General features: G+C 41.8%; 1 protein-coding gene across 1 annotated transcript in view; it reads left to right on the top strand.

Annotated features, from left to right (window-relative positions):
* Positions 1–7,874: 7,874 nt before the first annotated feature.
* snx18a (sorting nexin 18a) overlaps positions 7,875–24,581 on the top strand; it is a 37,499-nt gene continuing 20,792 nt past the window's right edge. Inside the window, exon 1 of the mRNA XM_060907267.1 lies at positions 7,875–9,680. Within this exon, the coding sequence (XP_060763250.1) occupies positions 8,222–9,680 (1,459 nt within the window). The 5' untranslated portion in view covers positions 7,875–8,221. The remainder of the gene's footprint in view (positions 9,681–24,581) is intronic.

Raw genomic sequence — 24,581 nt, 5'->3', positions numbered from 1 at the left:
CTATGGGCGAAAGGCAGGGTACACCCTGGACAAGTCGCCAGGTCATCACAGGGCTGACACATAGACACAGACAACCATTCACACTCACATTCACACCTACGGTCAATTTAGAGTCACCAGTTAACCTAACCTGCATGTCTTTGGACTGCGGGGGAAACCCACGCGGACAACATGCAAACTCCACACAGAAAGGCCCTCGCCGGCCCCGGGGCTCGAACCCAGGACCTTCTTGCTGTGAGGCGACAGCGCTAACCACTACACCACCGTGCCGCCCTGTTTTTGAATTAGTTTATTATTAATCATAGACTATGTAGAGAATCCTCTGTACAAGTCTCTAAACTATAATGTATTATAAGAGCATCAGTAGACACAGGTGATTTGAATTACAGCCAGAACTATTGTCAGTGCTGCTGTCATAGAAAATTAATCAAAACCTTCTGACTAATCAGAATCAATAATTCAACAGTGCTGCCAAATAAATAGTTTATGGCTGAACTACTTACTATATGATAAAAAGTTTGCGCACGCCTGATCATCACACCCATATGTCCGTTTTGAACGTCCCATTCCAGAGTTAGTCCTCCTTTCCTGTTATAATAATCCCCAATCTTCTAGGAAGACTTTATATTTTGGAGTGTGTGAGTATTGGGACTTTTAGTCATTTAGCTACAAGAGCATCAGAGATTTCAGGCACTGATGTAAGATGAGGAGGAGGCCTTGGGTGTGGTCGGTGTTCCAGTTCATCCCAGAGGTGTTCACTGGGGTTGAACTTAGGACACCTGAGCTCTTCGACTCCAACCTTGGAAAAACCATCCATCCATTATCTGTAGCTGCTTATCCTGTTCTACAGGGTCGCAGGCAAGCTGGAGCCTATCCCAGCTGACTATGGGCGAGAGGCAGGGTACACCCTGGACAAGTCTCCAGGTTATCGCAGGGCTGACACATAGACATAAACAACCATTCACACTCACATTCACACCTACGGTCAATTTAGAGCCACCAATTAGCCTAACCTGCATGTCTTTGGACTGTGAGGGAAACCGGAGCACCCGGAGGAAACCCACGCGGACACGGGGAGAACATGCAAACTCCACACAGAAGGGCCCTCGCCGGCTGCTGGGCTCGAACCCAGGACCTTCTTGCTCACCACGACACCACTATGCCGCCCATGTGGTTCTAGTAAAGGAAAACTGAAATGCTCCAGGATATAAAAAATGGGCGGCACGGTGGTGTAGTGGTTAGCACAGTCGCCTTACAGCAAGAAGGTTCTGGGTTCTGGGCCGGTGAAGGCCTTTCTGTGCGGAGTTTGCATGTTCTCCCCGTGTCCACGTGGGTTTCCTCCGGGTGCTCCGTTTTCCCCCACAGTCCAAAGACATGCAGTGGGCGCTTGGACTGAGGTGCCCTTGAGCAAGGTACCTGACCCCTGACTGCTCCCCTGGTGCTGTAGTACGGCTGCCCACTGCTCTGGGTGTTTGTGTGTGCAAGTATGTGTTCACTGCTTCAGATGGGTTAAATGCAGAGGATGAATTTCACTGTGCTTGAAGTGTGCATGTGACAAATAAAGATTTCTTCTAAATAAATTCTAGACAATTTAATTGTGTGCTTGTAACTTTGTGGAAAAAATGTGTCCAGAGACAATATAACATGTAAAAAAAAAAAAAACTTATCCAGTGTACAGTAATTGAAAAAGTTGCTCTTTTTTATTTTTTATTTAGGCGACACATATCAGACTAGACAAGTACATACACGTGTCGGGGTACAATATAGACATATCGTAAGGCATAAGTAGGCCACAGGTATAGGCAGGAGGACAAGAAATAATAAAAAATAAACAAATAAAAGTTACAAGTGAGTTATACAATAGTTCCATACAAAAGTACAGTTCTCTAGGCTTTACCATTATTGGAGTATCTTATTGTTTCAGTGTAGTTATTCACATCGATCATGAAGGCCAGAAAATAAGGTTTTCTATCACTAAACTTGCATTTGTGGATGTGGTACTTGGCAAACAAAAATAACAAGTTTATAATGAAGTATTTGCTCTCATACTCCTTTTCATAGTCAAATATACCAAAGAATACATCTTTAAAACAAAATGAAAGATTGATATTTAGGTCAGTGTGGATAAATTTTTGGACCTCTGACCAAAATTTCACAGTGTGAGGACAGTTCCAAAACATATGTGAAGTGTTTTCTAGCAGTACATTACAAAAGGAGCAATGAGTATCAATGTCTTGTTTATAACGTTTAAGAAAGGATTTCACAGGGTAAAATCTATGAATTAACTTAAATGTGACTTCTCTTACTTTATTTGTAACAAAGTACTTGAATGGTAAAGTCCATACCTTCCTCCAATGTATGTTCTCTACAATACCATTCCAGAAATGGACAACATATGGGAGAGAAACAATGTCACTTTGAAATACAGCTCTGATTTTTCTATTGATGTTGTGATGTTTTGAGGATAAGCACAGATTGCCTATAACCGTGTCAGATAAAGAGGTCAAATGAGCAAAGTGTGATGGCAAATTGCCCTTTAACAGCATAATGATCCCTGTAGGGGGCAGCACGGTGGTGTAGTGGTTAGTGCTGCTGCCTCACAGCAAGAAGATCCGGGTTCGAGCCCCGTGGCCGGCGAGGGCCTTTCTGTGCGGAGTTTGCATGTTCTCCCCATGTCCGCGTGGGTTTCCTCTGGGTGCTCCGGTTTCCCCCAAAGACATGCAGGTTAGGTTAACCGGTGACTCTAAATTGACCGTAGGTGTGAATGGTTGTCTGTGATGACCTGGCGGCTTGTCCAGGGTCTACCCCGCCTTTCGCCCGTAGTCAGCTGGGATAGGCTCCAGCTTGCCTGCGACCCTGTAGAACAGGATAAAGCGGCTACAGAAAATGAGATGAGACAATAGCATATTCCTTAACAGTAATAGGTATACCATACATTCTTAAAAAATCAGAGTATTCATATAGTCTACCATTGGAATCAAAAAGCTGGCTAACTAGGATGATGTTGTTTCTGAACCAGTTATCAAAGAATAAAGTTTTCCTTTTGTAAAGAATATCCTTATGTAACATCTATGCGGTGAGAAATCGTGTTTATATTAACATGACCAGATGTCCCGATTTGACCGGGACTGTCCCGATTTTGAGTAGCGTGTCCCCAGTCCCAACAAAGGTCCATCGGGATGCTGAAATGTCCCGGTTTACACCAAACACTAACAAACTGTCCCGGTTACAGCGATCATATATAGCCAACGAGATGTCAATAAAGCTTCTAGCAATTCAGCATCAATGTGCGTGTGTCGGCAGTCAACCTTACAATGTATCTATTTGTACAATGTTGTAATATAGAGGCCGCGTTATAACGTTTTTTTGCGCTAGCGGCTATCAACTACTACGCGACAATGCCGAACGGATGAGCGCTGGGCGGAGATGTTCGCGCACTTCAAGAGTAGGGAGAGTCCTTACAGCAATGTCAGCCAGCTCTGCCAGTTTGCCATGTGCCTACCTGGCACCAATGCTCCAGTTGAGTGAATATTTTCACTCATGAGCAACATCTGGACTGATGAGAGGAATCGCATGACCATGCCTACTCTCGAAGCCTTGCTCATTACCCGGGCCAATTTTGACGATACTTGCTCGCAGTTTCACAGCAGGCTCTCGGGCAATAAAGTGCTACTGGAGCAAATTCACTCATCATGTAAATATATGCGGCGGCACGGTGGTGTAGTGGTTAGCACTGTCGCCTCACAGCAAGAAGGTCCGGGTTCGAGCCCCGTGTCCGGCGAGGGCCTTTCTGTGCAGAGTTTGCATGTTCTCCCCGTGTCCGTGTGGGTTTCCTCCGGGTGCTCCGGTTTCCCCCACAGTCCAAAGACATGCAGGTTAGGTTAACTGGTGACTCTAAATTGAGCGTAGGTGTGAATGTGAGTGTGAATGGTTGTCTGTGTCTATGTGTCAGCCCTGTGATGACCTGGCGACTTGTCCAGGGTGTACCCCGCCTTTCGCCCGTAGTCAGCTGGGATAGGCTCCAGCTTGCCTGCGACCCTGTAGAACAGGATAAAGCGGCTACAGATAATGAGATAAGATGAGATGTAAATATATGCAATAAAATGTCATCTTCTTTAGGGAGGATGGGTTGGGTGGCTGTGTTTCTGAAACATTTTTTGTTGTCTTTCATCTGTTTCATCTGTCTTTAATCTGTATCACAGATTGTCTTGACTTGTTTGATGCTGTTGTCAGCTCAGGGTTCACGTTTTCAAAATAGCCTACACTGGTTAAGATTAAACAGAGGCATTTTGTGTAAAGGTTCGGAGGTGACAACGATTAGGCTCATGCACTCGTTCCTGTTACAATACATAGCCTATTGTTTTCGCATAAAATGTTGATGTTAATATGCAAGCAATGCATTTTCTTGGCGTTTTCACAAAGGTGAAATAAATCAGTTGAAATTTAGGCTATTGGCCTATTCCCTATCATCACATCTGTTGTCTGATTTTCTTACTTTAACTGAATTATGATAGAAGTACATGTAGATAACAAGAAAATACTTGATTATTCTCTGAAATGTTGATAAAAGTGAGCTTCTACAAAATGATAAAAGCACCTGTCTGAGCCATGGTTTGAGCCGACGCATGTTTACATCAAAACGCGTGTGTGTGCATGAGTATCAAGGTCACACGCAAAGTGTCCCGGTTTTAGACTCAGGAAATCTGGTCACCCTAGTTTATATAGGAGAGACCAAGCCAAGAGCTTTATTATTTTTGTGAAAATAATAATAATCTCATCTCATCTCATTATCTCTAGCCGCTTTATCCTTCTACAGGGTCGCAGGCAAGCTGGAGCCTATCCCAGCTGACTACGGGCGAAAGGCAGGGTACACCCTGGACAAGTCGCCAGGTCATCACAGGGCTGACACATAGACACAGACAACCATTCACACTCACATTCACACCTACGGTCAATTTAGAGTCACCAGTTAACCTAACCTGCATGTCTTTGGACTGTGGGGGAAACCGGAGCACCCGGAGGAAACCCACGCGGACACGGGGAGAACATGCAAACTCCGCACAGAAAGGCCCTCGCCGGCCCCGGGGCTCGAACCCAGGACCTTCTTGCTGTGAGGCGACAGCGCTAACCACTACACCACCGTGCCACCCCAATAATAATAATAATAATAATAATAATAACTAGAGACAATTCCCCTGTGGGAAATTGTGAGAGTGATGCAGTGCGCGTAGCAGTCGCTATTGCAGGAGCTGCACTGAACTGTGTGAATGTGTGACTTGCCATGATCCTACAAGCTTGTGTCTCTCATGATGCCCCTTTTCCACCAAAGCAGTTCCAGGGCTGGTTCGGGGCCAGTGCTTAGTTTGGAACCGGGTTTTCTGTTTCCACTGACAAAGAACTGGCTCTGGGACCAGAAAAAAACAGTTCCAGGCTAGCACCAACTCTCTGCTGGGCCAGAGGAAAGAAACGCTTACGTCAGCGGGGGGGGGGGGGGGGGGGGCGGAGTTGTTAAGACCAACAACAATAACAAGACCGAGAAAGATCGCCATTTTTAAGTGACGAGAAGCAGCAGCTGTACAAACGCGAAGTCATCCGTTATTATTATTGTTGTTGTTGATGCTGCTGCTGCTTCTTCCGGGTTGTTTTTGCTTTGATATTCGCGCCAAGGTTTATGCAAACGTAGCGACATAACTGACGTATACAGCGAAGTAATGACGTATACAGCGACGTAATGACGTGTCTTCTCTTAGCACCGCGAGCTATGGAAAAGCAAACTGGTTCTCAGCTGGCTCGCAAGTTGAACGAGTTGTGAACCAGCACCAGCACTGGCCCCGAACCAGCCCGGGAACTGATTTGGTGGAAAAGAGGTATCTGGGAGCAGCCCCTCCCTCCTGTGTGTGTGTGTGTGTGTGTGTGTGTGTGTGTGTGTGTGTGTGTGTGTGTGTGTGTGTGAGAGAGCGAGCAGCCCCTCCCCCACCCGCGCGCTGAGCGCAGAGACACAGAGTGTCACACAGAAAGTGAAGGATTTTCTAAGAGTGCACCCTCCAAACAACGGGGATTTACACGAAAACGGAAGGAGATATTAACAAAATTCTTTCACACTGAGCACCACAAGGCTCTCATGAACACATTGATGTAATTCTTTTGTTGGTAGTGTAAAAAATGAGGACAATAGAGCAAGTTAAAAACAAGTGACTTTTCTGATTTTGCAGTAAAAGCGCTGCCACGTTTATAATGGGAGTCTATGTGGCTGCGCGCCTGTCCTCTCCTCACTTTCAGGCTTCTCATTCAAAAACTGTACAGTAAATCCTATCGTTCAGGTAGACACATTGTGTGAATCAAGACAAGTGTGACTACTACTTTTGAGAAAATTATGTGTGTAGAGTGAAAATTGTGACTGAAAACACAGTTTAAATGAGAAAGTTTGAGCTTTTTTTTTTCAAGCTGCCTACACTCTAAATTCCTGAGCCCCACTGGTGTGTAACGCAATAGACACCCATTATAAAGCCTGAATTTCTCCAGATTTGCTCATGGTGTTTGAGCTGGGACTGATCCAAAAGTATAGAACCTAGCAAAAAAGTTGAATGCCAGATCCACAGAGAAGTTTGTCTATGTTTTAAAGTTTGAATCATGTCTCTAGGTGAAAGCATGCCAGAGCAGCGGATGTTTGAAAAAGTGCTATGTTTTTCAATTAATTCCATAGAAACGAATGGGAAATTTTGGACGATTAATTAGCACACCGAGTCCGATCGAGCCGCACGTTTTGATATATTGCTTGTCTGTGTGCGATGTACGGTTATTGGGCTATTAAGAATCGAAATTGGTACGGAAGATGAATAAGAATAAGAATAAGAATAAACACGCAGAAGAACAATAGTGATGTGTGCCTAGCACTGCATCACTAATAATAATAATAATAATAATAGGCTGCACGGTGGTGTAGTGGTTAGCACTGTCGCCTCACAGCAAGAAGGTCCTGGGTTCGAGCCCCATGGCCGGCGAGGGCCTTTCTGTGCGGAGTTTGCATGTTCTCCCCGTGTCCGCGTGGGTTTCCTCCGGGTGCTCCGGTTTCCCCCACAGTCCAAAGACATGCAGGTTAGGTTAACTGGTGATTCTAAATTGACCGTAGGTGTGAATGTGAGTGTGAATGGTTGTCTGTGTCTATGTGTCAGCCCTGTGATGACCTGGCGACTTGTCCAGGGTGTACCCCGCCTTTCGCCCGTAGTCAGCTGGGATAGGCTCCAGCTTGCCTGCGACCCTGTAGAACAGGATAAAGCGGCTAGAGATAATGAGATGAGATGAGAATAAGAAGAAACACACAGAAGAACAATAGTGATGTGTGCCTAGCACTGCATCACTAATAATAATAACAATAATAATAGGCGGCACGGTGGTGTAGTGGTTAGCGCTGTCGCCTCACAGCAAGAAGGTCCTGGGTTCGAGCCCCATGGCCGGCGAGGGCCTTTCTGTGCGGAGTTTGCATGTTCTCCCCGTGTCCGCGTGGGTTTCCTCCGGGTGCTCCGGTTTCCCCCACAGTCCAAAGACATGTAGGCAGGTTAGGTTAACTAGTGACTCTAAATTGACCGTAGGTGTGAATGTGAGTGTGAATGGTTGTCTGTGTCTATGTGTCAGCCCTGTGATGACCTGGCGACTTGTCCAGGGTGTACCCCGCCTTTCGCCCGTAGTCAGCTGGGATAGGCTCCAGCTTGCCTGCGACCCTGTAGAACAGGATAAAGCGGCTAGAGATAATGAGATGAGATGAGAAGTTGCTCTATAGTGAGAACCCTGCTGAGTGAGGTGAGGTCAGTGTTATCCCCGCCCACTCAGACATGATTGGCGCTGCCTGATGACGTAAGGCGCTGTTGGAGAGACAAGAGCGCTCGGCTGAGAGCAGGACGGGCGCGCGCGCCTCACTGAGAGCTGGACGGCTGAGGCGATGGAGACCTGATTTTTTTTTAAGTAATATAATTATTATTAAAAGTAAAACACCTCGTTAATGGACTCAGGATACGAGGTTGAAAGTTTTCCAGGGATAAACGAAGAAACCGGACGATTCTGGGTCTCATTTTGGTCTCTGACACGTAAGCGACGCAGAAAAGTTGAGTCGCGCGCGCGAGTTGGTTTGTATTTACCACAGTTAGCTTGCTAGCTAAGGGTCGCTAGTCAGTGTGAAGGAGTTTTACTACTCATTTTGTTGTTTTTAAGCATAGTTGTTTTTATAATGGCGTGTCTACGAGCTAGAGTGTTGTATGACTTTACTTCTGAGAACCCTGGAGAGATATCAGTGAAGGAGAATGAGATAGTGAGTCTGTATAGTGAGAAGGACATAGAGGGCTGGCTGGAGGGACTGAACAGTACCGGAGAGAGGGGACTCTTCCCTGCGTCCTATGTCGAGATCCTGAAGAATGAAATCTCCTCTTCTTCATCTAACAACAGCACTTCTGTAGATGCGCACCAGGGCTCTCAAAGGGTTAATAACATTTCTACTTCCACTTTTGCAAGTGGTTTCACAGCACCACCTCTACTCCAGCAGCAGCAGCAGAGTTATCCAGCCAGCCAGGGTAGTGATGATGACTGGGATGATGACTGGGACGACAGCTCGACAGTGGCTGATGAACCAGGTGTCAGACATGGAGGGTTCCACGATTTAGAAAATAACGGCCCCAACACCTACAGGGTGTCGACGTCCTCCATGGCTCGAAGTAGCAACACTCAGCAAGCCAAGAGTTCCGCTACGGTTGGTAGAAACCTTAACAGGTTCTCGACTTTTGTGAAGTCCGGAGGCGAGGCGTTCGTGCTTGGTGAAGCATCTGGCTTTGTCAAGGATGGCGATAAGATCTGCGTGGTGATGGGTCAGTATGGCCCAGAATGGCAGGAAAACCCATATCCTTTCCTGTGTACCATCGATGATCCGACCAAGCAGACGAAATTTAAGGGCATGAAAAGCTACATCTCGTATAAACTAACCCCAACGCACACGCAAAACCCGGTGAACCGAAGATATAAGCATTTTGACTGGCTATACGCTCGGTTAGTCGAGAAGTTCCCGGTCATTTCTGTTCCACACATCCCCGAGAAGCAGGCTACAGGCCGCTTCGAGGAGGATTTCATTTCAAAGAGAAGGAAAGGTCTGATTTGGTGGATGAACCACATGACGAGCCATCCGGTGTTGGCCAGGTGTGATGTTTTCCAGCACTTTCTAACCTGCAGCAGCACAGATGAAAAGAGCTGGAAGCAAGGCAAGAGGAAGGCGGAGAAGGATGAGATGGTCGGGGCGAATTTCTTCCTTACGATCAGCACGCCACCCTCTTCGCTCGACTTCCAAGAAGTCGAGAGCAAGATCGACGGATTTAAGGCCTTCACCAAAAAAATGGACGATAGTGTGATCCAGGTGAACGCCACACTCGGTGAGTTTGCGAGGAAACAGATCACTGGATTTAAGAAGGAATATCAGAAAGTCGGCCAGGCGTTTAAGTATCTCGGCCAAGCTTTTGAGCTCGACCAACAGACGTACTCGGGCGGTCTGAACACTGCGATTGCGTACACTGGTGACGCTTATGAAGCCATCGGAGACTACTTTGCGGAGCAACCGAAACAAGATGTGGACCCGGTGTTGGATCTCCTCGCACTGTATCAAGGACATCTCGCCAACTACCCTGACATCATCCATGTTCAGAAAGGTATGTAGCGCATGCTCATATTTTCATATTCAGAGGGGCTGAAATGGTTGGGTTTGTCTAAACCACAATGGGTGTTTGCATGACACTATTTGTTTGCTTGAAACCAGCAAGTGTAATCTGCTACTGGTTTCATTTGACTACTGAGTCACATGGACTGATGTGACGTGTATGTTTTTCCATTGGCAAATACACACTCGGAGAGGACTTGGTGACGGTGTGTTTCTTTGTGGAACGTAATCCACTGTTTACATACTGGAGCTGATTGTATGACCTGTAGCAGCAGGCTTCTGATTCTGGGTCAGAAATGTTATAGCAGTGGAACAAAATAAAGAAAATCACAGATCAGGGCTATTTTTAATCTCACATCTTGGTATTACAGCAGCTACTCTAATACTAGTGAAGAGTAATCTAATAAGAGAATAAAATATATAAACTGTAGACTGTAATTTCTCTCTCGGAGCTGTCTGTGGATTCATTTTGCAGTTCAGGGAGTCGTACATAAAGTGTGACCTGAATGTACACACAGAGTAGCTGTCTGTGTGCAGTTATAAAGTGTTTATGCAGTGTCATAGCATGATGTTTAAGACTTCAGCCAATAACAAGCGTCAGAAGAAGCAAATCAGCTGACCAGTCATGTACAACATGGTGAACAGCAAGAAAGTTCTGTTCCTGTCACGTTATACAAAATTTAATTAATAATAAAACCTCAGACTGTTACATTTACATTGCGTGTATTTAGTAGATGCTCTTATCCAGAGTGACGTACAACATACCCAGAGCAGTTGGGGTTAGGTGCCTTGCTCAAGGGCACTTCAGCCATTCCTGCTGGTCCAGGGAATCGAATCAGCAACCTTCTGGTCCCAAGGTTGCTTCTCTAACCATTAGGCGTGTGTGTTAATCATAACGGGTTATTTTTAAAAAGATTGTTGAATTATATTTATTGTCATCGTTGACAATCAAATCACAGTGAAGTAACGTTTTTCCTCTTCAACATTGATGTTAACCGAACCATTTCTTAATCCAGAATAACTATAAGGAACTCCACATAAATTATTAAATGCCATCATTAGTGCCCACGTTGTGCAGGATTTTTGCTCCTTAGTCAACTCTACCAAGGTTCTGGCTCTTTCGTAAACTGTTATGGCTTGTCTAACGCTACAAAAGTTGACCAAGATGTGACTCAGCTTTACAGACTGACTTATCCTCTCGCAACAGCGTATCAGATGAGCGTGAACACAATACCTCTGTCTGTATCCCTTTCATGCTTCAAATATTTGTCTACATCTGATTGAAACCAAAAGTAAGCACGGCTTGAACTTGAATTGAAGTTGTATATGAGCCCGGTCACACTATCCTGGAAACACATGGATAAAATGGAGAAGAAACCAGGTGGTAGAAATGGCAGCGCGGTCAGTGTGGCGTGTGAATTCTGGCTCGGACAGTTTCTCAGCCTCAGCTACATCACTCCAGTTCATAACTGAACTCAAACAGCTTTGACTGCGACTGTTTTTGTTTTTAAATCTTGCATATGCATTTATTAATTTTGGTTTCTATCTCAGCATGATTGGGATAGGCTCCAGCTTGCCTGCGACCCTGTAGAACAGGATAAAGCGGCTAGAGATAATGAGATGAGATCTCAGCATGATGGTTTAAAGCAAATTTAGTTGGTTCTATTTCCCAAATTTTAAACGTTTTTTTAACAGTTTAATTTAAACTACCAACAACCAGTTTAATCTGCCAGTTGGGAGTACGCTGTGCACGTTTTGGCTGCCGCTTCTCACCGGAACTTTTTTTTTTCTGCGTTTATGGTTTGTTCTTTGTTAGAATGTATCGTCTGCCGGTTGTGGCGTAGCTCCAGACCCGGTTTTGGCTGTCAGTTTCCTCAGGCCTTGGTCCACCATGGGTGATGTGTGTTCTGCTTGCTGTGGACTGCAGTGAGCTCGTTGTTCTCTTTAACATCAGGGTTGGTCCGTGCTTCTGTGCTCACTTTGTGGATCCATGGCACAGTGTTCTGAACACTGGTGGCTTCGTGGTGGCTGTGTAGGGTTTACCCTTGTGCACCTTTTGGTGGGACTGTGGGCAGTTACGCCACTGGAGTTACATCCTGACCTCTTTTGGTGAACTTTTTGTAATTGTAAAGTGACTTTGGGTGTGAGAAAGGTGCTATATAAGTCGAACTATTATTATTATCATTATTATTATTACCACAATCTTGACCAGGCAGTTACTAAAGATAAACTCATGAACATTATAAATGCAGCAGCTTGTGTTCATATTAATGAATCTTCTCCTTTTCTTTGTCCAGCAACCTTGTATATGATCGCTCACTTTTTTTCTTCTGTGGGCTCCAAATCTCGTTTCAACTAGATTCCTGGCAAGCTTTCTGTAAAAAAAAAAAAGAGGAACATGATTGCTTCATATTTGTATCTGTTTCTATTTTTGAACAAGTTATCTCTTCAATCCAAATAATATATTCAGATAGAGAAGTAGTTTCAAGGTCTGAACACAGATTACAGCTTCCTGGTGAAAAGATGTCTTCTCCAGTCCTAGTGTTGCGTTTTTAAGTAAGTTAAGGTGGTAATTTCACTTTTGGTTTAGATTTGACTAACAAAACCCTAGTTTTGCTCAGAGAGGAATGGCTCTGGACAAAACACTAAACGCAATCGGATGCTTTGATTGAGCAATAACTGTATCGTTACAGAAACGTAACTGCTGAGAGTCTGTGTAGTGGCACCAGGAGCGACGCCGTGCTGACTCTGCTGTAACTTAATCAGCTTTTCACTAAATGTTTAAATCGATTTGCTCTACTTTAACCTTTCGAGACCTGTAAAAGCAAGACCATTAACTAAAAATCTTGTATTACTAGAAAGGTACTTGTTCTTTACTCTGTGTTCACAGGTGAGTGCCGCAGTTCTCATGCGGTCAGGTGTGGTAATAAACTTTCCTCTCTGGTGATCATTTATTGTGCTGTAAAATGAGATCATGGTTTTGTTATAAACTGGTTCCCTCTTACCTGATCTCCTCCCACATGTGACATTTGTTTACTCATAGCTGCTCACTTGCTAGGTTCTTGTATTTCATGAGGTAAAAATGTGTGTGTGTGTGTGTGTGTGGGGGGGGGGTCATTTTTTAGGTTTTATTAAACAAGACTCACTTAGCCAGTTTCTCTATCTGTGGCACTGTCGGATTAACCTTTTTATCTCGGCACCATCAAGTGTTGCACAAAAAAAAACCTGGCGTACCTCAAGTAATACATACAACAAAGGTGTGTGTACACAATAACAAAATAGTGTGTGATGAGCGGCACAGTATATTCAGGGGAGGATTAATTAGTAGCCCGGGTGCACAGGATAAACAATTTCATGTTCAGACTATTAGTTTACTTTCGTTTTTGTCCTGTTGGCAACAAGAAGAAGAAAAAAATACATTTATTGACTTTCACGAAACAAATTTTCTGATATGTAGTCATATTTAATATCTTAACATTTGTTTTCCTTCTTTACAAGTAAGAGAGAGTGTACAGCAAGCTGGTCATTATTGTGAAATAAAACCTGACGTGAAGCAAAGGGGTCTTGAATCGCCCTGAAGGGGTTTATTTTTGTGATAATGATCAGCTTGCTTTACATTATCCCACTTATTAGACAGCTACTTACTAAAGAAGTCAATAATTTGACACAAAATATTGATTTAAAAAATGACTCTTGCTTCTGCTGTTGCTTCAAGTCCATAGCAACGATCTGAATTATTATTTTTTTAAGTATGTTTTCAGTATCAATCAGAATCGAGAATAGGAATAAATTGTGTGCATGTTTTTAACTTGCGCAAGTGCCCTTTATGTAAATTGTTAAGCCTGAAGAGCAATTAAATTTTTAAATGATTTGTGTTCCACCCACAATTTCACATTTCGTAGCATTTGGCTTTAAACTACACAAGCAAAGGAAACCACAAAGCCACAAACAGTAATGAAGCGTGAGCCCTGGTCAAAGTAAGCCTGCGTTCATCTGAAGATTGTGCTTTTACTTAATCAAAGGCTTCTTTTGGAGAGAAAAGGCAAGAACTTGGTTTGTATGCAGGTTGTATTGTCCTCTGTTTTGTAACGAATCTGTAATTCAGTCACTTGTCATTTGTTGCACGTTCTCGTTTCTCGTCCCCAACCAAAATGATTTAAAGGATGCTGCAACAAGGCCATTTCCTCTTATTTTGGAAAATAACTGGTCCTGAGTGCTGTTTCACCACCATCACAAATAATTACAGTTGTAATGACAGTCTGGTCACGATTCAGTTAACAACACTGGTTTCACAATTAGATTCATCTCAATTCTCTGGATATTTTAAACAAAATTTTAGTGAAGACAAATTTTGGACAGAAAAGACTCCCTTTTTTTATGTCTGAATCTTAAACATGCAAATCGGTATGCATTTTGTATGAAACTAAATAAATCAAAGTGATCCAAATGGAGGTTTAACATAGTAAAGTATACTGCAGATTCACCGTATCTTAAAAAATTAATAAGTAAATTTATAAGTTCTCCCAAAAACTTGATTGAATTAAATAAACCGGTTATCCAGTGGGGCAGCACGGTGGTGTAGTGGTTAGCACTGTCGCCTCACAGCAAGAAGGTCCTGGGTTCGAGCCCAGTGGCCGGTGAGGGCCTTTCTGTGTGGCGTTTGCATGTTCTCCCCGTGTCTGCATGGGTTTCCTCCGGTTTCCCCCACAGTCCAAAGACGTGCAGGTTAGGTTAATCGGTGGCTCTAAATTGACCGTAGGTGTGAATGGTTTTGTCTCATGTGTCAGCTCTGTGATGACCTGGCGATGTGCCCAGGGTGTACCCTACCTCTCACCCATAGTCAGCTGGGATGGGCTCCAGCTTGCCTGCGACCCTGTACAGGATAAGCGGCTACAGATAATGGATGGATGGATGTTATCCAATGAAAATGAATGAATGATTGAAACATAATGAGTTCTGGTAGCAGGATCTGGAGGCATCATTTCAACCAGATATAGAGCTCCAAAGTTGGTTAAAATGCCCATCTCCTGCAACCCCTTTCTTGGGCACCATAGATTGCAAATGGGGCAGGGCTGCCATTGTTCGAAAGGTACTGAAGAGATTTTTTAACTGTTATAACATGGGTATAATGATCCCTGGTTATGGCACCATCTGTGGCTTATTGTGTAAAGTTTAAAATTCTGATCCTGACCTATAAGACACTTCATGACATGGCTCCTGACTACCTCAAGAATCTAATTACTCCTTACAAGTCACCACGTCCCCTCCGTTCCTCCAGTAGGAATCTCTTAAAGAAACCTTCCTTCAATCTCAAGACCCGTGGAAGTCATGCTTTTTGTATTGCTGCTCCTGAACTGTGGAACAACTTGCCAGAAGACATCAAGGACTGTATTAACATCGACTGCTTTAAACTCAAGACACATTCGTTTAATCAGGACTTTTGAACTGTAACTTGTTTCCAGTGCTATTGAACTCATGGAAATGGTGCTTTTATAAGTCCGTCATCATGACCAATGTGATCGTCTGAGCAGCGTACTCGCTGTAGATGACTTGCAACCACGTGATCTAAATGTTCTACATCATGAGCGTCCACCATGATGGTGGATATACAAGCAACTAGGACGGCAGCCGCTGAAAGCGTGTCTGTAAACAATGCTGAATTTTCTCAGTATTACCACGATTTGAACGGTCGAGCGAAGAGTCGATACAAAGAGAAGATATGTGTGGTTTTGACCCATATTATTTTAAAAAGTCACTTGACAATTTTACCGACCATCGAGTACCCAGATATCATGTTCTATCTGGTTTGGCTGCCGAAGAATCAACTCTGACCTTGGACAAAACGTAGCCCATTTTCTGAGTGGGTGCCCAGTCTGGATTGTTTCTATCGTATAATTTTGCTGGCGCTCCTAGAAGCTAAATGGTAATACATGTGTTTTAAAATTATAACAACGATCGAGTGAACCACGACAAGAGAACGCTAATTTTATAGCAAAATTCTAGCAACACGAAATAAAATTCTTCCATGATATTACTGAGAGTTTTTGAATTTCACCTGAGGTAAAATGATCACTGTAAACACGAGCTGTTTTTTGGTTTTAGCCTTAGATCAGCCCTGCCAATGTTGTTCAGCCGTGCTCGTCTCCTCTCCGTACTAAGCTTCAGAGTTTCCTTGCCCTCTTTCCGAATCACGGACGGAATTCTAAAATCGGAACGTACCATGGTCACGAGTACTGTTGTGACCACAGCCGTATACACAGCACAAAGATATGGGTCAGTCCATGAAATGGGGTTACCAAAATGTGACATAGAGGGAGTCACTTAAAACAATTTACAACTGAAAACAACTTTTATTTCCATGAAGCATTGACCATATAAGAAAATATAACATAACTCCTGCTCTACAATGTATGATAAAATCCATAAATATTTGGATACAAGTGTAACATGGACACCGAGTCTGAGTTACATTCAAAACCATTCAGCTTGAAAGGGGTGTTGCTTAAAAGATAACCTGTTATTTACAGCCAGTTTTTCTCAAATTCATTAAAACCTGTAAAAAAAAAATTTTTGTTTGAAATATCTTCATAAGCCTTCATTTTCTTTTTAATTCATCAACTAGGGTTTCGATTGTAACTATAGACACCATGTTCAAAAAGAGTCTAATCGAAACCTGTTACGTTTGCAACCGCTGGTTGGCGAGGAGTCTACAAGGGTGGTAGGAAGTAAAATTTATGATGCATTTTCAATTTTTAATGATTTTAAAACTATCGGTAGTTTATCACTGATAATTAAATTAAACGAGCCGATCATGCACCAAAACGGCTGATAAACGTAACAAAGACACGACAGCGAATAGTGTCTGAAAACATAAACAAGTCAAAATCTTCCCGTCAAAACAGGCGATCAGATTGTCGGCGTTGTGACAAATGTTTAGCTGTAAGATGATATCGTCGTGTTATACAAGTCACAATAACATAGTAGACTTCCTTATCACATAATATCACCAACTGTCAGTCAAACGCAACATGGTTTTAAGCGTAACTTTGCTGGACACGCTGATAATATCACCTACCTGCTCTTGCTGGCCGCCATTTTGATGCCATTGATAGCGACGAGAGCACGTGTTGTGGTGTGTGAGATCCCGCGAGAAGTTATCTCGCGTCAGTTCAGCTGACCTAGATTGAGTAAATAGGTCTCGCAGGTTGTGAACGAACCAGGAAGTGAGTGGACGCTAAGTTAGGATGTGAGAAAAAACATCGATAATTTCTTTTATTGCCGTTTGTTTAAATTTCTTTCTACCTACATCGTTTTATAGTATATTCTTCTTTATATTAAAAACATCAATCATGATTTCAACTCGTTTTATCATTTTTTATAAGCCTGGTTTCTAACGTAACACAGTAGGACATCACAATGTTACGTTCACAACCTATTTTTAGTGGATGAATTCGAAGCTAAATAGTTTATAGAACCTTCTTAACTTTATTATGTGAGTGTAAAACTAAATTGCAAGTACCATGAAACTAATTTTATTGAAATTCTCAGAAAGTAATGGTTTATTTAAGCTCAAAGTCAGCAAATATTCCATGTCACAAAAAACGTGTCATCCGTGTCCAGTCACAGGGGAAGAAAATGTTTCACATTTCTTTATTTCAAAAGAAAACTTCATTTTTTTTATTTATTTTATTTCTTCAAACAATATTTATGGATAATCTGCTAAATATTTCTTTAAATCATGGAAATTAAAGATGAAATGATTATGTAAACCCGGACCAATGAAAAGTAACATCATTTCATGGACTGACCCATATGGCATAGCTGAAAGAACACTTAAAGCAGTGGAAAAACTAAGAGTTGTGCACACGTGACTGTTTTGTATGAAATGTCACTTGACCCCGCATTTGTATATCCACCAACATGGCCGACATCCAGGTTTCTATTTTGCTTTGATGTCACTTGCAAGTCAAGGATGTATTTGAACTCTATGGGTTGTGCAGATCAGGACCTCTGGTGTTCAAATAGTGCAATTGCATTAGACGTAGAATTCATTGAATGCTAATCTTGCATATTTCCACAATGGACATCGCCATGTTTTTGCATCACAATGCATCGTCACACGACTACAAATGAACTAAAGAGCATTAACCTGTCAATGATCATTAGATACCTTTTTATGTGGCTCGTGTTTTCATTAGATCTTTTTTTTTTTTTTTCTGGATCTCTTACCTACCCATCAGGGGAAAATGAAACCTGACCTGCTTGTGTATATGAACATAACCTATTGATCTGTGTTACTATAAAACGTCCATTAGACATCTCAAGCCTTTAGTCCGTGTCCTGACCCCCTGCTCTTGCCTTTTGAGGAATGTTCTTTGATCAGTTCCCTTTTCTGAGCAGTTTTAAAATGCAGTAGAAAAATACAGTTCCTATGTCAGTATAAGGAAGTAGTACAGCATGTGACCACAGATCATTCTGCGTTTTCAGTAACCTGACCTCAACAGATTTTCCAGCTGTTCTTACAAAAGAGGGTCAAATGTGCTGAATGGGAAGCATGTGTTTCCTCTCTCCACTCTGATCCACCAGTCTGTTGAAGGTCTTTATTAAACTGGTTCATATGGTGGATTTAAACTTCTCCTCAAGTGCCTCCTGAAGTAGTGCACAAGTGGTTTACAGTTTGTGTAAATGATTTGAGATGTATCGCTTTCAGAGACACATCAGGGGCGGCAGTTATAGCCAAGACTAAGTTTGGATGGTAACGGTATCGCCAGTTATCATTTTGAATTTCTCCCAGGATCAATAAAATCTCTATATAGCAGTCTTTTTCCACAGAAAAAAATTAAAGCCCTAAATTCTGGCATGATAATGCACAGACAATTGAGTGCCAATGGTGTGAAAGCAAGCGCCAAAGGTGCGAAGCGAAACTAGGGGGTGGGGGGGCATGCTCCCCTGGAAAATATTTTGAAAATAGATGCTCCCAGGTGCATTTTCAGGGTCTCTGAGAGGTTTTAGATACATGATTATAGGATAGATTTTACCAGTGTTTCACTGATTTCTGACCTAAACAGTATTAATGTATACACATTTGAAATTTCACCTTAAAGTTCAACATGCAAGTTAAACTGTTTTGTTATAGATTACTGAGGTATATGATAGATTTTCAATCTACGGGGATCCCTTAATTACCTATGATCAAGTAGTGTTGTAACAAAAATGTGCATGAAAATATGACCAGTGGTTTGCTCCATCTTATGCAATCCAATGAAGAGAATCGATCATCATGACCTCCTGTTGATCACAAAGGGATCTGAACCTAAGATCTGCCACCTTAAAATAAGTTGCTGTATTACTATAACTGTAATGATTTAGAATGTTTCGGATGCAATTACCATAATATATGTATAACGAAGATGCACTGAAAAGAAAAGTAAGGCGACTGCTTATTATAAAGTTTAAATTTTGGCGCTTTATTAAATGGACTAGCTTAAGATTAAAATATATTTAAAGGAAAAGAAAACTTCATTCCTACATTTAAGTTTGCAGAAAGATTATGTACTTATAAACACATTCTCTTCATGAATTTGTTTATAAGTGTCAAATGTAGCATAATTGCGAATAATAATGATGAGCATATTTGACAGTGTGATGTCACTGTGACCCTTTAACAAAAGAATAATCCGGAGCCTTCTTTTGTTAAATGGATCCCAGTGGCATCACACTGCCAAAAATGCTTATGATTGTTATTTGAAATTGTGCTGTATTTGACACATTTGGACAACTTCACTTCGTGAGAGTGTTTATAAGTACGTAATCTTTCTGCAAACCCAAACTAATGAATTAAGTTTTCTACTCCTTTAAAGCAGATTAATTCTCCTTGGCTTTTGCTTGGCCCAATGTTGGGCAGCGCTCTCATAGTCCATCTCGCTGTCATCCATGCTGATGTGGATTAATTTGTCCAGCGAGTCTTCTCCTAGCTTATTAGAATGAGTCGGCTTTGTCCGTCTGGTGGGGAACAACATCGGCAGCCAATGAGATCGCTTATAATGAATCTGAAAATTCCGGGATGTCTGACGTTTTCTTTCGATATTTTTATTGGACGGTTTGAACATGTGATCTTGACATAGCAAACAGATTAGTTTGTTTACATCATACCACGCGGACATATTACTTTGACAGAATCAACACAAACATTGAAAAAAAGACCGCTTGTTTAACACAAATATCAATCAATATGTAAATGGATCTGTTATTTGCTCTCCTATGTATCTAGTTACTTGTGGGTAGGAAATTTAACGTATCGGTATAAATCTAAGCGTATCGGATTTTTAACTAAAGCGACTAAGCGTATCGGCAGGCAGAGCAAGCGTATCGGGCCCGATACGATAAAACGCTTTGGGGAAAACCATGGTATAGTCAATTCTTGATGCACCGATTCCTTAATATTTAAGGAATTTTTATATTAATATTTAAGGATTCCTTAATATTCTGATAATATTTCGACCAAAACTATCGTTGTCTATGTCCGTGTGATGCACCAGGCTTTCTGACTTGAGTCAGGTGTATTTGAAGCCTTTGTGCCCCTTAAAAAAAAGTGTAGATGTTTTGATTCGTTCACCTTCACCAAGATGTGCTAGACTTTGCTCACCCATATTGGGAGAATGTTTCTGCGACAGTGGTTGAAAGTAGAAGTGAGAAAGACGTGTTTCTGTCTTTAGAAACTTTTTTCCCTATTTATTTATTTATTTATTTATTTATTATAAGTTAAGCTGAATAAACATAAGAAAAAAATTATTTTGAATTACAACAGAGAATTAAAACCTGACCTCCAGATGCTTGTTGTTTATCCTGGGTGTCTCTCTCGTGAAAAGACTGCTGTTGCCAGAGGTCTGGGTGTGCAGCGTTTTTTGGGGGATGGGTGTCTCAGGAATGTCCTGTGTGTTTTTCTTCAGTGAGAAAGGAAGTCAAACATCTGTGTTCCTAAATTCTTTCTGTGTTGCGCTGCAGGACACAAAATAAAACATGCGTCCACACAATTGTGTAATGAAATATTTGTCGACTGAATGAGAGTCAAGACACAGAGGTGCAACAAGTATTAATAATTAAAATAGCGTAAGAATGGTGAACGATCGATTCTGATTGATCAGAAGTTTTCTGAGAATAGTTTCAGCTGCAAAGTTCATAATAATCCTCTAAAACACTGCAGCATTTCACTGAGAACAGAAGAGAAATTCCTTTATTTTTTTTTTGTCTTCCGGTAAACAGTTTTCAAGAAAAATGATAACTGCAAGTTGTTTGAAAGAGCATAAATTGTATTTTAATGATTAGTAACATTTACAAATATTAAATTACATAGCTTTATATGGTGGTGTAGTGGTTAGCACTGTCGCCTCACAGCAAGAAGGTTCTGGGTTCGAGTCCAGTGGCCAACAAGGGCCTTTCTGTGCGGAGTTTGCATGTTCTCCCCGTGTCCGCGTGGGTTTCCTCCGGGTGCTCCGGTTTCCCCCACAGTCCAAAGACATGCAGGTTAGATTAACTGGTGGGTCTAAATTGACCGTAGGTGTGAATGTGAGTGTGAATGGTTGTTTGTCTCTGTGCGTCAACCCTGTGATGATCTGGCGACTTGTCCAGGGTGTACCCTGCCTTTCACCCATAGTCAGCTGAGATAGGCTCCAGCTTGCCTGTGACCCTGTAGAACAGGATAAGCAGCTAGAGATAATGGATGGTTTTAAGCAGTATTTATTACGCATTTTGTTAATAATTATTGAATTATTTATCAAACACGCCTGAAACACACTGATAAGAAATTAGCTGAGAAGTTAATTTTTATATATATATATATATATATATATATATATATATATATATATATATATATATATATATTTTTTTTTTTAACACCTTTTTATTCTGCCTTGCATTCTGTATAAAATGTCCTAATGTGGAACAGGGAGTGTGGTGTTCTGCCTCTGAGCCAGAATGACAGCTCTGGTAGTAACAGAGCTGTAATCGACAGCCGTGTTAAAGGGACATCCGGCACAGCGGGATATATATATATATATATATATATATATATATATATATATATATATAATATATACACTAGGGTTGGGCGGTATTACGGTAAGAAGGTATCCCGAGGTATCCAAAAGTACCAACGGTATCAGTCTCATTACCGTCATTTTAAAAAATATATATAATATCTAAATAAATATGGAGTACATGAGGTCATAATATAAAATAATAAATTGAAGATCATCCCGAATAACTGTGTGATCGTATTTTCACTAATTCTATCAATTTCCTAAAGAAGTTCTCATCGCGTGCAGGGTTGTTTATGTCGTTACCATGGCAACCCTGCGTGACATTTGGAGACAGAAAGCTTCGCAAGAGACTGAGACCGCGGTTGAAAGATGGCAAGTCAAGATAACGAGTTAGTGGCAAAAAAAAATACAACATCGGCAGTGTGGCAGTATTTTGGTTTCAAACCAAACGAAAAGGAAGAGCCAGCAATAATGTAAATGACCGCGCAAAATCGAAAAAAATCTAATATGTCCCCTAATGCACACCATAGCCTGGGGTAGGCTACTCCACTTCCACGAGATCTCTCCAATGAGTTGTGTTTTGAGTAGGTTACATGAGTAACAACAAGGTAAAATAATATAACGTATGACATTTGGGATGTGGGTAATAAACGTTTGAAATGTCATCTACTGAAGAAACGGAAGAAAACATCGTAGCGTAAACTGTTAGGTTTCTGGTGGGAATTAGCAATGCGCTTGCTATCTTTGTTGGGTGTGTTAAACCGTATGGATTTAAGTGGAATAATTGTAAGGAGTTATGTGATCAAGACAACGTTTTAAGCAAGGTAAGGCCATTTGATTATTAATTTCCCCGCCATGGCATGACGTGGGCCCATATGATTTTGCCTTGTGCAGCTATCACGCATTTGAATTAGGTTCGCCTCATTTGCGCTGAAGAATATGGTTTATCGCGCAGTCTAAACGGACTTGGGTGTTGGTTGATTCTTTTTCTTTTCTTTTTTTTTTTATTTCCCATGCTTGAAAGGGTATGATCCTGCTCATCGTGTACTTTTTTTGATGGAGTAGGTGAAATAGTGCTGCAAATGGCGTTTCAACGCAGACATGTGTAAACGACAGTTGAATGCTATTTTCAAGATGAAGGAAGAGTTGCGTGATGCTTTGAAATATCTCTTAATCCATTCATCAATGCACAAAATTCGCTTTGCTGCTTAATCCATACCACAATGCACATAATTCGCTATGCTGCTTTTAAATAGTACATTTGAGGCATAGGCGCAGGTCTGGACAAGGTCCACCGGTATAGGCGCACGTTACACAGTAGGCCGAAACAAAATATTTTTTTCTCGGTAATACCGTATACCCCGGGAAAACACAGAGACAGTTTAAAGGTATCAAAATTTGGATACCGCCCAACCCTAATATACACTTTTTTTTTTTTTTTAACACATTGACCACTTTCTTTCTGAGACCAGCACGAATTCAAACGTCTCTGTCTATGGTTTTTAAGGGCTGCACGCCTTTCTGACTCAAATTTCTTCCTACTTTCTCCTCACATAGTTCTGATTGCACAAACGTGTCTTGCACAAGTCTCTCCACACCTCTCTCTCTCTCTCTCTCTCTCTCTCTCGCTCTCATTTCTCCAGTGGCGTACATGTACAAGATGGTAACAAGTCCACTATGTAATTATGCATATAATAATTAATTAGGTCATTGTTGTACCTTCAGCGTGGTCACGTGATGCATAGCATGTGACACTTGGAGATAAATGTCCAGAACCGTTTGTCTTGTACCATGATTGTGTTTGCACTGGAGCTGTGTAGATTTCAGATAAAGTTAATGGTTAGTGATTGTTGAGCGGAACATGTGATGCAGCATTGTTGTTATCAGATAAGATTTTTAAGATTTGACTGTGCACAAGTGAACAGTTTTGTTAGAATTGAGAGAAGGAGAATGCATGGTGGCATGTTTTTAACATTTTGTTTCTTGTGTATTTTGCCAAAACTAATTACTCTTATGCCATGTACACACGTAGCCGGGTATTTTTAAAACCGAACATTTTCCCCCCCTCCGTTTATAAAAATGTTTTATCCACACCACCTCGTCTTCGAAAAAAATCCCTTCCACACATAACCGAACATCTGCGTTTTCAATCACATTCATAAGCATTCCAAACCTGTAGATGGTTATTTCCCCAAATCCTACCCCCTAATCACATCGCCTGTGCTCTTGGAGCAGTAGTTGGGCTTCTAAAATTAAACATGTAAATAGCACCTGCACAATAATTAACGCTTTCAAGGCACTACTCCGATCCATTACTCTTTAGCTAGCTGCACACTACGCCGATTTTCAGCGTACCGAGCCAACTGAAGTCGCGAGTCAGGCGTAAAGACTAGTTTTCGATGGTACCGACTCATCTCACAGCCGATTCGAAAAACTAATCGGGAGCCAGACTGATCGGCGAGAGTCGCTAGCAATAGCCAATCATATCTTTCGCATATAACACGTGACATCATTAAACACAATTTCTAGCGCGAGAAATACATGTTGGTAGCACCTAATGCAGGTATATACTGTAATTCCATAGACTGAAGCTTTATCCATAGACACAGTGGGCTGGAAAGCCACTCTGCTCAAGTTGTGTGGCTGAATTCCAAATCGCTTTAACTCCCCTATATAAGTGCACTATTTAAGGTTGGGAATAATAGCTCATGCAGCCTAGATAGTGCGCTACATATTCCGTGTTGTGTCATTTGTAATTCAGCCTGTAGCATCTTCAAGTGTTGGATTTAACAGTAACGATATCCAATAGCCAATCACAAAGCTATTAAGTTGTCACGTGTCGCTTCAATCGC

The sequence above is a fragment of the Neoarius graeffei genome, chromosome 24, assembly GCF_027579695.1.
Source record: "Neoarius graeffei isolate fNeoGra1 chromosome 24, fNeoGra1.pri, whole genome shotgun sequence".
NCBI lineage: Eukaryota > Metazoa > Chordata > Actinopteri > Siluriformes > Ariidae > Neoarius > Neoarius graeffei.
This window is presented reverse-complemented; position numbering and strand designations above follow the sequence as displayed.